General features: G+C 41.8%; 1 protein-coding gene across 8 annotated transcripts in view; it reads right to left on the bottom strand.

Moving 5' to 3' along the window:
- The window catches only part of CALML6 (calmodulin like 6), a 208,329-nt gene that overhangs the window by 145,810 nt on the left and 47,621 nt on the right, over positions 1-14,898 (bottom strand). For 6 of the 8 annotated variants that reach the window (XM_050931667.1, XM_050931669.1, XM_050931672.1 and 3 more), the window contains 3 exons: positions 7,130-7,304; positions 6,809-6,953; positions 3,089-3,189 (listed from right to left, as the gene is read on the bottom strand). In XM_050931667.1, the coding sequence (XP_050787624.1) occupies positions 3,089-3,189; positions 6,809-6,953; positions 7,130-7,253 (370 nt within the window). In that variant the 5' untranslated portion in view covers positions 7,254-7,304. Of the gene's footprint in view, positions 1-7; positions 299-3,088; positions 3,190-6,808; positions 6,954-7,129; positions 7,305-8,274; positions 8,421-14,898 lie in introns of those variants that run through there. The other 2 variants (XM_050931670.1, XM_050931671.1) reach the window with 2 other exon arrangements.

A 14,898-nucleotide genomic window follows, 5' to 3' on the forward strand; every position in this document is an offset into this window, starting at 1 on the left:
GACTTGTGCTGCTGGCACAGCCATAGAGTGGGTTCATCACAGGTTGATAGGGCAAGGAGCACTGCAGGATACTTCTATAATGCTCACTCAGCAAGATAGGCCTGAAGCACAGGGACACTAGATGGATTCTTGTTGGCTGAACAGTGCTTTGTTCATTGAAATCTGAATTTCCAAAGGTGGTGATTTGCTCCAGAAGTTGAAGGGGATCTGCACTTTCCTCACATCACATGCATCACTATCTCCCAGCTCTATGCTCAGACGACAGGGCAAATTCTCTGTTGCAGCTCCACTGAAGTCACTAGGGTGATGACAGCAGAGAACAAGCCCTATCGGGATCTTTGCAAATGTAGTACGTTTTTTAGTGTCATGACACAATCACTAGTCCAGGGCAAAAATGAGGGTCTCATCCAAAGGCCATTGGAGTCTCTGGGAGTCTTTAAATTGCCTTGGGTAAATTTTTTTTAATCAGTCTTTGTTGGCTAAATGTAGTGGGAGGGCTGCCTCTGACACTGTAATATTTTCCCTTCCAGTTAAAGAATGGAATGAGCAATTTCTTTTGCACATCTCACAAGAATCTCGCCTCCTTCTTTCAGTGGGAATTTGCCTGCTCAGCTCTCACCTGAAGAGAACTGTTAGTGTGAAACTGACAGAACCTTAGTTACATAGCACCTCAAATGAAATGCCAGAGCATTTAAAATTAAACCAGCAGCAACGCAGACCCGATGGCTTCAGTTTTACCCCTCTGGCTCTTCAGTGAGAAAATGGCTCATGCCAAGCCGGTGCTGTCAAGGCAAGTTCTGTTATGCTGTAATGAACTTTGAGGAGCTAATTAAGCTGTCAACTATTGTTAGAGACAAGCCTCTCACCCCTGCTTTGCCTCTGCTTCTCCCAGACAAAGTGCTCCCCAGGCATTGGCAACATACATCTGTGATAAACAGGGAATTTCACATTGTGGCAAATGGGGGTGGAAACTGAACATGTCGACATAAAAGCAGTTTGAGTTGGGCCTGAATTGCGCTCCTGCATCTGGACTTTCCCAAACCTTAGGGATGTTCAGACCTGAATCCAAACTCTGCACATTAAGCCCTTCTGCTACCCCCTTTTCTTTTTGTACAGCTGTTTGTGTAATTGGAGGGCCTCCTTCCCTTCCTCCTCCTGCTCCACAATGGCCTGCTTGAGATGGTAGCAAACATAACCAGAGATCCATAAAGAAGACATCAGAATAGGAGGATGGCGGTTGTGAGGGCAGGGAGCAGGTGGTTATATTAAGGAGAGGAAGGTGGTCCAATGATCTAAACACAGGGCTGAAAGCCAGGAACTCCCAAGCTCTAACCCTGGCTCACTTTTTGGCCTTGGGCACGTGACTGTGAAGGTATCTGTAAAATGGAGGTAATTTGATGTTGGGATTAATTGATATTTATAGAACATCCCAAGGATGAAAAGGAATGTAAACCTGCATGCTCAAAGGCCCAAGCCAACCTCTAATTAACGTGAGGTTTGGGAAGGCACTTTTTTGATGGGCAGATTGCTGAGCTATGGGATTTCTTGCACCTTCCTCTGAAGCAGCTAGGGCCAGCCATTGATAGAAAGAATAATGGACAAGATGAATCACATGTCTGAGCTGGTGCAGCTGTACCTGTGTTTCTAAAGAGCTACCCAGTATAAGGACTCAGTATTATTGGGAAATTGTTAATGAAAACAAATTTCTGTTCATCTTCTAATGGAGAACAGAGAAATATTAAATGTCTGAAATCTATACTATATTAATAAAAAGACAGTGTAGTGACAGCAAAGAATCTTGTGGCACCTTATAGACTAACAGATGTTTTGGAGCATGCTCGGGGGTCGCGTAACCCCCGAGCATGCTCCAAAACGTCTGTTAGTCTATAAGGTGCCACAGGATTCTTTGCTGCTTTTACAGATCCAGACTAACACGGCTACCCCTCTGATACAGTGTAGTGAGACATCCAAAATCTCTGTAACAAATCCAAACCCTTTCCAAGAAGTCTAATGTATCAATAATGGGTTGGTATTGGGATCTCTTTCTGCTGTTTGCTTCTACTGCTTTCTGCTGAAAGGTCAGATAAAATGCAATGTAGTTGCATCAAACTCAACCACTTATTGACCAGTCTTTTAATGTCAATCTAAACCATGAACAGATATTTTTCCAGTGCTTTCCGGTTGCATTCGGAATGGCAACAGATTTCTGTGGAGGTTGAAGATTGAAGGCACAGAAATAAAAATTGGTTTCACACAGACTGTAAATGTCATATAGACAAATTATTTTGGAGGAGCAGACAAATCCTCTTGAATTCTGCTATATAAATGATGTCGCTGACAAATGAATGTTCATGCACTTCAGTCCCCATTTTTCTTGTTACAGGAAGAACTACTTAACTGGAGAGATCGGTTTCCTTAATGAATATTTTAAAGTTAATTTAGTGCTGGTGAAAGGTGCTAGATTATCAGCCCTGAAGTCACATCTATTTAGAACTCACACCACACATAGAGGCCAAACTTTTCAAGTGTGACTAGCGATTTTGGAATCGTAGCTTGAAACACCGTAAAGGAGCCTGATTTTCAGACAGTGCTGACCACCCAGCCTCTGAAAATCAACCCCCTTTAACATGTCTCAAGTTGGGTACCCACAACTGAGGCAATCATAATCATTGGTCACTTTTAAAATCTTGTTAAATACACTTCACAAACATTCTCTAATTAACCTTCACAAACTCTCCCACGAGATTTGAAAATATTATCCTTATTTGGGTGGCGGGCGGGAGAGGGGGCACACAAAGTCATGGGGATTCAGGCACAAGGAGGTTAAATGCATTTCCCAAGGTTACAGAGAGAGTTGGTGTCAAAGCCAGCATTAGAATTCAGCCCTATGTTCCTAGACCACACATCCCTCTCATAGTTGCATGACACTGTCTGTGTGGAATACACCCACCTACTCACAATGGGTGACTCCCGTAGGCAAAGCTTCTGAGGAAGGCAAGAAAGATCCAAGACTGCTGACTATAGGCTATTGGGAGTATTCTCAGTGCACCTTTCATTTGCTAAAGAGTCTTGTGTATGGATACTATACCTTCATAATCAATGGTTCCATCTCCATCTTTATCAGCTTCTTTCATCATCAGTTCAGCCTCCCGTTCATTTAGTGGCTCTCCGGCATTCATCAGTACATACCTAAAAATACAGATCAAATCTGGCAATAGTTTGCCCCTCCTAGGTGAATTTCAAAGCACTTTGCAAATATGAACTTCTTCCTGTCAACCCTCAAAGGTAGGTATATTTAGGTGCATTTTACAAGTGGGGAAATTGAGACATGGATTGGATATGTGACTTGGCCAAGGTCAAACATGACCTAATTTTCAGAAGTTGTGAGCACCTACAACTCCAGTTAAAATGAATGGGAGTGGCAAATGATCAGCACCTCTGAAAATCTCAGTCACAGTGTATTAATCGTAAAACAAGTAATTAAACCCAGAAGTCTTGATTCTCAGTCCCCTACTTTAACCATTAGCCCATACCTATGGTGTACTCTGTTCATATTCTAATGGAAAACCTGCATAGAATTATGGAAATAAACATTCAAGTGACCACACACAGTATCACACAAGTGAGAGATGGTAAAGCCCTATTAAGCGATCTGGATTAGGATTGTTCCTTACAGTGTCTATTCTAGTGCATTGTCTATTTCCACCCCCAACACAAACAGAAACTTGAGATGTTGTGATCCCACTTAGTGAAGAAAAATAGTTCTTGAAATCTCACCCATGGTATCAGCCCATGAATCTGAGAATTCTGATCCTAAATAAAGCCTGGACTGGCCAATCACAAACTCTCAGATACAGAATGAGTCCTGTGTATATCTGTAGACATGGATATGCTACAGCTAACACCAACTTTCAGCATGAAAGGAAACCTAATTCACCTTTAGCAGATGTAAGAAAACACACACATTTATCCAAGTGTCCCTGGGGCTGTTGCAGCTTTGTAAGGATTGCTACTATCTTGTATGTGTCAGGACACAAAAGCGTGCTGGATATTACTGCCCCTATCCCATCTGGCTAAGTTCTGCTTGCTAAGTATAATGCATACAGGCAATTGTGCCTGCCATGTGCTTGGTGCGTAATTCAAAGTCAGGGAGGCCATTTCCATCATCAGAGCACATTGATGATCCACAGACCAAAGCAGTCAGAGCAGCTCACTATCATGAAAGCTCTTCAAAGCAGTGTTCCTGTCCTTGGGGGAAAGGTGAGGGGAATAAGGGCACCAGCACTGTTCACTCTTGAGTTGAAATAATGTCAAGGCAATATTTAAAGTGTTTTTTTCTTTTGCTGAAACATTATGTGAGTTAGGAAAATAGAAATCATTAGAACAGCACATGCTGGGGCCTGAAGCCAGATTTCCCAAGGAATTCAAGGTCAGATTGCAAAGTGGTCAGCACCCTCTTGGGGCCAGATTTTCAGAAGAACCCAGCACAAAAAAGGCATCCAACTTGCTGAGATCTTTGGAAAATCTGACCTTCAGTGTTAAAATGGGAAACAACTGGGTGCTGAGCACTTTCTGGCCTTGTTGGCCAAATCATTGATTGTCCTAGCTCTGTGCCCATGAAGAATCTTGGTTTTCCAGAGGAATTATGGTTAATACATTCATTTCCTTTCGAATGGATAGCAACGAAGGTTTGTTTTAGGACTTTGCAGGAGCCTGAAGCCTGCACTAGCTCTCTTGGAAATTACTGTAGTACAAACTGCGTAGCTCTTCTGATTCTGTCAGCTTTGGTAGCTTGAAGCTTTGAGGCAAATCCCAGGCTTTTTAAATTAAAGAATGTTTGTTTCCTTTCCTTATGAAGACCAAGTTCTGAGGACGTTAAACAGTCTGGAACCTTGTGTCTGAATGATAAACACAAGAATTTCCAAGCTACATGCCTCCTTTTTTACACATTTATGAACAGGAGCTTGATTAATGCTGGTTAACCAGAGGAATATTTGCCTATGACCAGGACCGGCGCTAGGGGTTTGAGCGCCCTAGGTGGCCGGCAATTTCGGCGCCCTGCGCACTGGTCCCGCAGCTCCGGTGGAGCTGCTGCAGTGGTGCCTGCGGGAGGTCCACCGGAGCCGCGCGAGGAGCCGACCGTCCGCAGGCACGACTGCGACAGCTCCACAGGAGCTGCGGACCAACAGACCCTCCGCAGGCACCACTGCGGCAGCTCCACTGGAGCTGCCTGCCGCCCCCTCCAGCAAAACGGCACCCACCAACTATTCTGGCGCCCTAGGCGATTGCCTAGGCAGCCTAAATGGTAGCGCCGGCCCTGCCTATGACCTTAAGTTAGCTAAATGCATTAATCTTTTCCAGTATAATAGATATCTTTTTCATTATGGAAACCTACGTTAATTTCAAAGTGAAGAGTAGAAACATTTGCCACTTTTATAAAGTGATCTTTTAACTTTTTTCTTTTCATCCCTTTTTCTTGTATTGTTGCCTTTTTCTTTTATTCTTACCATGTTGGTTAATTCTTAGTTTTGTTTGTTGTAGATAATACAAAGAGCAAGAAACTCAGCTCTTGAAATCAGCATAGCTTCAATGGAGAGATGTCATTTTATGCCTTCTGAAAACATAGTCTAGAGCAGGGGTAGGCAACCTATGGCACACGTGCTGAAGGTGGCACGCGAGCTGATTTTCAGTGGCACTCACACTGCCGGGTCCTGGCCACCAGTCTGGGGGGCTCTGCATTTTAATTTAATTTTAAATGAAGCTTCTTAAACATTTTAAAAACCTTATTTACTTTATATACAATAATAGTTTAGTTATATATTATAGACTTCTAGAAAGAGACCTTCTAAAAACGTTAAAATGTATTACCGGCACTCGAAACCTTAAATTAGAGTAAATAAATGAAGACTCGGCACAGCACTTCTGAAAGGTTGCCGACCCCTGGTCTAGAGACTATTCATTCGTATTAGAGCTGTGCAAATGATTTATTTGACTAATTTCTGTTCACGAATTGTCTGCTAATGGCTAAAAGATTTTTCTTCAGTGGGTTAGTTACTTTAAATGATTAACAGAATAATTTCTGTGAATGATTCTTGGTTCCTAGTTTGTTCATTTACTATTAAATCTTAGAGCTATGTTGAATGGTTTGATCGGTCACATGGTATCTTTGTTTTCTGCATGATAGCTAAGGCTTCCAATATGATTTCACAATTTCAGAAAATAGTTTCTCCACATTTGACTTAAATTCACTGTTTCTGCCAACATTCTTATCAGTAAACTTGTTTGCTAGCATAGTCTCTGAAAGATAACAAAAAGTCATGCAAACGTAGACTAAACATGTTAATCTAAAAATCTGAATGAAGATTCATGAGAATTTTTTTTCCCCATTATTCCCCAGCTCTGATTGCTGTTTCAGTAGATCATGTGTTCTTTGGAATGTAACTTTTGTAGATCTGGATGTCAGTGTAATTCAGACATATGGACCTTGATATTTTGGAAACACTGAATAGTTGGGGAAAAAATCCTGTCTGGAACATCTCAACTGGACAGTAAAATAACATCAAAATAAATCCAATTTTCAGGGTCTAAATCAGTCAGTTTGTCAATCTAGAGTCCAGTGGCAAACTCAGATATTGACTGGGTGTTGAGATCCCACTACCTGTTCTGCCTTTCCAAAGCTTCAGCATTCCTCTTCCTATTTTAAAGGCATGGCCTGTTCCTGACTTGTAAGTCAATGGGAGTTGGGTATGTTCAGTATCATGCAGAATCAGGCCCATATTTTCATACCTTCAGGAAGACTGCTACTTACTTGAGTGTATTCCAATCAATGTAGCCTTTGTGCTCCTTATCAAAGACCTTGAATGCAGCCCTCAGCTCTTCATCCTGGTTTTTAGCCTTTTCATGGTAAATGCCCATCAAAACCAGAAAACTGTCGCAGTTCAAGGTGCCCTTATCTAAAAGAACAACAAAGCACTGGGGTACATTAACATGTTAGTCATTGAGAAGTAGTCTAGTTAAGGTCTATTCTGTTTTGTGGATTCCTCTTGTGAACCACAGAACCTGGGCAGCTCAACACACTGGTTTCAGGGTAGGAAATATAGTAAAAGATAGGACCGGGGGAGGTTCTTACTGTCTTTGTCCACCTCCTTTGCCATTGTCGCCAGCTCTCTCTTGGTTGGGTTGATTCCCATCAAGCTCATAAGCTTCTCCAGATCATCTGTTTTCACTAACCCATTGCCCTCCTCATCAAACATCTCGAAGACGCCTTTGTACTCTGTTATCTGTTCTGGTGTCAGTGTCTCAGCCTGTGTGGAAAGGAATAAACCAAAAGGTCCGTGCCAGGTTCCAATAATTTTCTAGTTTGATGTGCTCAGCAATGTGCAGGAGGAAACACAACCAGCAGGGTCATCAGGCAAGGGGCTAAGCTAAAAGCACAGAACACAGTTTATGTGCAGGAGAATAATCTAACGAATGTGATTCTTGTGATCTGCTGTCTCGTGAAGCAGCAGTGACAGGAAAAATACATTATTCTATACATCATTTGAAAACTGGGACTCTTGAAATGGTCACTGGTCCCTCAGACCAGCCAAAAATATGGGCTATCAGAGACCATTTATCAAACAGGACAACTTGCTTTCCAGTATCCAAAGAATTTCATGTTACTCCAATCCTGAATCATGGCCTAAGTGAGGAGGGGGAGTCTGAGTGTCAAGTTCTGTTAGTGATTAGAACAGGGAGTGGGGAATGTTAGGATGGGGTTAAAGTTAGCTGGTCTTTTGAGAATAAGAACATGATTGATGGTCTTTTCTGCTGAGGACAGCCTGGTAGCTGTAGGAGGTAGCAGCTGTCTACCTGCTGTTCAGGTATTTGTTTTTTAAATGGTAGCCCCAGATTCTTCAAAGGAGCCATGATGGTAAAAAGATCTCACATGGCTTTTAAAAGACTTCTCTGACATATGTTACTGTAAGAGCTGCCCAGAGACCAGCACTAAAGATTTGAAAATGAAGATCTCCTGGCCAACCAGCAGAGTGGAGACTGGAGTCTCTGCTACAGATTCATGGCATTTGATCAGTTCATGCATCTGGCTCCCTGGAGAAGTGTTAGGTCTATATTTAACTTGCTCATAGTTGACTGGGGGTGGGGGGGAAGGAGAGGTAAGCAGCAGGGCTGGCTTTAGGCTGATTCCCCCGATTCCCCTGAATCGGGCCCCGCGCCCACACCTAAGAGGGCCCCATGCCCTAAAGAAGAGCGCCTAACTTTTTAATTTTTACTCACCCGTCAGCAGTCTGGGCCTTCAGCAGCGTTTTTGCAGTGGGTCCTTCAGTGCCGTGGAAGACCCGGAGAGAGTGTAGGACCCGCCGCTGAAGACCTGGACCACCACCGGGTATTTGAATCGGGCCCAGCACTTCCTAAAGCCAGCCCTGGTAAGCAGGGAACACTTACTGAGTCTGCTCCTTCTCTCGCTTTACCATCTGCCCCTCTCCCCAATCCCCCATATATTTCCTGACTGTACTGATTTTTTCTGCATCATGGTAGCCCACCTTCAGTCACTGTAACCAGCAAGCCATTTAAATAGTCTATGGACCTAAAAGCAGCACTATATTCTCCTCACTGACAGAGACTGTCAATTACAACGTAAAAAGCTTTCCACACTTTCTACTTGCTACAGCAGCCCAGCCTAGGAAGTTATATTTCTGAGTTCTGTGCAACAGAGAGGTTGAGTGAATGTTGTCTTGTTTCTCTAAAGTAGCTGGCCTCAGAGACTACAACACCCTGCCATTTACTCATCGTTAAAGACAATATTACTATAGCTCAAATGGTAGCGACTGGTGTGATAGGTCACAGGATCAAACCCTCCTGATGACCACATTATGTAGCCATAGTCTGTCGCATGACCCAGCAGATACCCTTCCTACAACATTTCAGCCATATCAGATCAACTAAGTGATCCATTTATTTTGTATTTCTGAGGCTACATCTTCACTATCGGCTGTATCGGCGGGTAGCAATCGATTTCTCGGGGATAGATATATTGCGTCTCATCTAGACACGATATATCAATCCCCGAACGAGCTCCTGTTGACTCCAGAACTCCACCAATGCGAACGGCGGTAGCGGAGTCGACATGGGGAGCCGCAGACATCGATCCCGCACCGTGAGGATGGTAGGTAATTCGATCTAAGATACTTTGACTTCAGCTACGTTATTCACGTAGCTGAAGTTGCGTATTTTAGATCAATTCCCCCCCTAGTGTAGACCAGCCCTAACAGTGGCCTCAGTCAGATACTTGAGAGGAAGGTGCTAGAGTCCTCTTAGTGAACAATTAAGAATAGGCGGCCCACAGGTGAAATTTCATCCTCATTAACTTGTGCCCTGAAGCATGAGAATTAAATATCATTTAGATAAGACCATCTTGGTTTGATATGTGATGTAACCGTGGTGTTCTTGTTATCCAGATAAATGACTAATCTTCTTTTGACTTGTCCTAAGCTCTCTGCCTCAAGGATGTCTTGTGGCAGTGAATTCCATAGGGTAACTGTGATGTGTACAAAAAAAAGGGGGGATTTCCTTTATCAGGTTTAAGTGTTTTGCCTCTCAATTGTATTGAAAGTTCTCTTGTTCTTGTAATGAGAGAGGGTGGATAGAAACCTTCTCACCAATTCACCTTTGCTATCCATTGCTATTCTATCATGCCTACTCCTTTGTTAAGACTGTATAAGACCTAAGTATTATTAATTATTATTGATCTCCTCTCTAAACTAAACAGTTTTAGTCTGCACAGTCTCTGTTCACAAGGATGTCCCTCCAGGCCTCTCGTTTTTATCACCCATTTCTGAAAGGAGAAGCAAAGGAGTTCTCTTTCTAGAGATATTGTGAACAGAGCTGAACCCAGTATGCTAGGTGAGGACATACCATCAATTTATAAAATGGCATGGTGATATTTTAAGCATCTTCCATCCCATTCTTTAAACATTGTCACATTATGTTTGCTTTTTTAACTCCCACTGAGCACTGAGCAGCTGTTCTCAGCTGAGCTGCCAACAGTGAACCCAGATCTTTCTCCCTGAGTAATAACAGTTAATTTAAAAAAACAGCAGTGTATATGTGTGGTTCAAATTATTCCTTATTACTTCATTTGTCAACATTAGAGCTTGTGGAAAAACAGCAGAAAAAATTGTGAATTATTTCTAATTTTTTTGGTGAGAACTTTTGAATTAAAAGATAAAGACCCTATAATATAAAGTTGTTGAAAAGAGGACATTTTTTGTCAAAAATTTTCATGAAAAATTGGAGTATTTTCAAGCAGCTCTAATCAAAATTAAATTATCCATGCCATCATGCTGCCCATTTACCTAGTTTTGTGTTCTGATGATCCTGATGAGGTCATAGAACATGGGCAGGTAGGCATTTTGAATGTTTTACCCACACACTCATATGTTCTAAAAGACAAGCATAGAAATAGAGTTAAAGTTTAAGAGGGAACCTGAGAGTTATAAGGAAGATTTTGGAAGACAAGGTTACAGAGAGAGGCTCTGCGGAAAATCTGACGATAGCCGAAGTCTCATTTTCAAAAGCAACTGAGGTACTCAGCCTAAATTCCACTGATTTTCCAATGGGACTTAGGCTCCTAACTGTTGAACTCACTTTTGAAAATGAAATGTAAGAGCCTAAATCACTTGAAAATTTTGCCCATGACAGCTGACCTGTTCTAACACACCTATAGACAAAGCCTGTTTGGCTTTAAACATGTTAGTGTCTGTCCAGAATGGTAAATGCTTATACTGATCATTGAATGTTTCTGTCTCGTCTCCCCCTGCAAACATCAACCTGGTAAGAGATTTAACCTGTCAAAACTGCTGGGGTGAAACTCCTAACCACATTTATAGGGCTGCACAGCATGACAGGACATAACCGGGCAAACAACAAATCCAGTGGGTGACACTAGAGGGCGGCACTGCACTTTTTAGTGACTTGCATTGTTACATCAATGATGAGAATGGGTTTGTGAACAATGAGAGCTGAAGTTTTGCCAAGAGGAAATGGCCGTGCTAAGGACCAGTTTTGCAACTGCCAAAGGTCCTCTGACTAGAGCGAGACTGGTGCCTGTTTAAGGGGGTTGAGGGAGTAATAACAATTTCAGTCTGACTTCTCTTCCCCAGAATGCTTTCACTTTTACAACTCTTCCTGCTTGTAAGTCATCACTAGAACTTGCCTGGGGACTGATAGACCCTAGCAGAGATAACATTTGCAGCAGTGACCCCAAAAAGCTACCGTAGCATATAAGGCCTCAGATCCAAATCTCGGATCCCAAAGGGCTGTTCGAAATCCAAATCTGGATCCAGATCCAAATATTATTGCCTGAGCTCATCTGTGTTCGGGAGCTGTGTCAGCCTGACTCCTGGGCAGCTCTGCAAAGCCAGCCTAAAAACAACTGCCATGGGTAGCAATCTGCCCTGCATTTCACCACAGAGTTTAAGTTTATAGCATTTCTCCCGTGGTCCAGAGTCCAGGGCAAGAAAGAGCTCCCTGCATCCTCATTACCAAAGCACATCTTGGGGAAAGAGTTGATGACAGTGCAGGAAGTGAAAGAAGGAAATGTGGTTTCAGATAGAGTGGAGAAAAAGCACAGACTCACTGCGTGGCTCCTGAATTCCTAGCAGAAGGGAAGTTAAAGTATTTTATTCTTTAAAGGGCCTCCTCTCCCCCTCTCTCTAATTGCTTGTTTTAGCTACTGAGGCTATGGTATCTTTTCCTATTTATGCTCTCTACTTTTTGCCTTCTCCCTGCTTCTTAAATGTGAATTCCAATTTATCTGCCACTGCTGGCATTGCCAAAGTCAGTCTTCTCCCTAATGTTGCTGCTGTGTTCTGGTGTTTTGGTAAAGAGTAAGTGGTCCTTTGTAATATGCAGGTTAATAGTCTGCAGAACGTTTTGTAATCCTTCAAGATGAGAGGGACCAGAGTAGGTCTAAAGTTTCTAATGATTATTATAAATAATGTGCAAAGTATCTGATTTTTTTCTGTTCATATTTACTGCTGAACTCGAATTAATATGCAAATTAGACACAATTAACTCAGGCCTAAACAGAGACTGGGAATGGTTGGGTCATTACACTAATTGAATCTATTTCCCTATGTTAAGTTCTCCTCACACCTTTTATGGGTCATCTTAATTATCACTTCAAAAGTTTTTTTTCTCCTGCTGATGATAGTTCATCTCAATGGATTAGACTCTTCCTGTTGGTATGCATACTTCCACCTTTTCATGTTCTCTGTATGTATAAATATCTCCTGTCTGTGTGTTCCATTCTATGCATCCAAAGAAGTGAGCTATAGCTCACGAAATCTCATGCTGAAATAAATTTGTTAGTCTCTAAGGTGCCACAAGTACTCCTATTCTTTTGCGGATACAGACTAACATGGCTGCTACTCTGAAACTTATTTTTATGCCATCCAGATCTTCAACCCTATCCTGACCTAGCAGAGATTCTCAGGCCAACATACTGCAACAGATGTCAGTAAGAGCTTTGGGCATGGCTAGCAAAGGCAAGATTAGGTTCTTAACATCCCCTGAATGTAAGTTCCTATGGAAAGTTGCATTAAGCAGCTTTCAAATTTTACCATATAGCTCCTGAGAGCTTGGGTGTTGCTCGTCAATTTCTCATCTTCAGGTGCCAGGATACAGGCAGTTGTTCACTGTTTAAATCTTTGTTTAAAAGATTTTCTTCACCTCAGTAGTTTTGGAAACACTTTGTCCCAGCAGGGAATAAGATTGTGAATGAGAGATTCAGGAATTCCACCTAAATTCCTGTAGCAAACAAGGAGCTCTTGTCCCATTGTGAAAATAGTACTTTGCATTTGTCTAGCATCTCCACTCCGAGGAGATCAATGCACTTTATACCTGTCAATTGATTTTCACAACCCTCACTGTAGATGTTAAAACATAGCAAGGTAAAGTAACCAAGGTCACAAAGCAACTCAGTGTCAGAGATGGAATTAGCACTCAAGTCTCTTGAAGCGTAGTCCTGTGCTCTAACCATTAGCTAATACTGCTTCTCTTAATTCCTTAAATGCTCAACATATCCTTAATGGCAGCAAGCAGCATGATAACAACTCATAATCAGCCACCTGATTCACCTTGCACTGAACAGAGAAAGTCCAGAAAAATATGGGATTTCTGAACTCATGTAGGTTATTAATGTTTATGGAGTCTTTTTAGCTGCCACCTTCCATTCTCCCTGCCAGTGAGGGGGTGTAAGGTTTTTCATTATAAATGGCTATTTTCAGGCATTTGTAATTCAACCACTAAAGATAAACCAAAATAAAAAGAGACCTCCTAATTGTAAATAATATTAATTGTGGTATTAATTGGCCAAAGCTGGGAATGTGCAATGGAGACTAATGTTCCGTCTCCAAATCCTGCTCCACTTTCCTCTGATGAGGCAGAAACCCTGAAGTTGCTTTGATTCCCTGGTTCTTGCCTTGTGTCCTGATGCTAACTGTCATCAGTCTGGATATTTGACTCTACAGTCCCTGAAATCTTTAACAGGAGCACAGGCAGAGCAACAAAGAAACTGATACATTCGTGAAGCCACCCACCGAGCCATATTTGTTTTGAGTTTATTTAAGTGAGCTTAATTCGATACGTTTATGATTGTTCATGTATGTGAATGGCTTGCCAACTACAGAACCAGTTTCTCCTCTCTTGGTTTTCACATCTCAACTGCTAGAACAGGGCCTCATCCTCCCTGATTGAACTGACCTCGTTATCTCTAGCTTGCTTGCTAGCATATATATACCTGCCCCTGGAAATTTCCACCACATGCATCTGAAGAAGTGGGTATTCACCCACGAAAGCTCATGCTCCAAAACGTCTGTTAATCTATAAGGTGCCACAGGATTCTTTGCTGCTTTTACATGTATTTCAGTTACTGTTTTCCCCACAATGGCTGGTTCCCTGGTTATTTGCTGCAGGGGGTGTTTGGAACTTAAATGGCCGATTTTAATTTAGGATCTGATTCTGCGCATTGTGGTCAATGAAAGCAAGAGCAGATCCTTAATACCAAGGAACAATCCATTTGACATTTATGGTTTCACTTCTCCCAGCTGCACAGGGATGATCCTTAGTACTTTCCTCCTGTATTTTCAGTTCAACACAGGACACTCCCTGCTTTCTATCAAAGTATTGTGTAATATTGCTGTGTACTGTTAAAACGGCCACAGTATTCCATCCCAGATGTGGCTGCATTTAGCAATGTGACAAGTGTTCTCTGTGTTTGCACTGTTTTTATAGCCAATTTTTAAAGTATTTTGAGTTCTTTAGACAAGACACAGCATAAATGCCAGTAATTATTTATTAGTGCTATAGTCATCTAAACTCTGAATGTTTAAAACAGCATCCTTTCCTTTTGTGAAACATAGAGTACATGCTGAGTTGGTGTTAAATAACCTTTCAGAAAACTCCAGGATCACCACATCTCCACTCATAAAGAATTAATCCTGCACGTTTTTCCTAGAAAATGCTTTAATTATTAAACACTTTTTTTAAAGTTTGCAAGAGAAATGAATTTAAATGGACATATTAAAAAAATCAAGAATTCTCTAATGAGGTAGTCATTCAAGCATGTCCAAATAATTTTAGATGAGGCAATTAACAAAATATGAGTCTACTGTCTGTTAGAGCTGTTCAGCATTGCTTTGAGATCATTTGTCTCTTACGAAGGTCTATATTGCAATAGGTTTTCACATGAAGTCCTGAACAGGTTGTTTGAAAAGTGTTTAATCAATATCACCGGTACACAGAAGAAATGCTCCAATCATTACAGTTTGGGATAGCAAGAAAGACAGTGCACTCACCATGTTTGCAGTGTCTAGGAAGGCTGCTCAGAGAGGATGTCAA

Source organism: Gopherus flavomarginatus, chromosome 21 (assembly GCF_025201925.1).
Source record: "Gopherus flavomarginatus isolate rGopFla2 chromosome 21, rGopFla2.mat.asm, whole genome shotgun sequence".
NCBI classification, from domain to species: domain Eukaryota; kingdom Metazoa; phylum Chordata; order Testudines; family Testudinidae; genus Gopherus; species Gopherus flavomarginatus.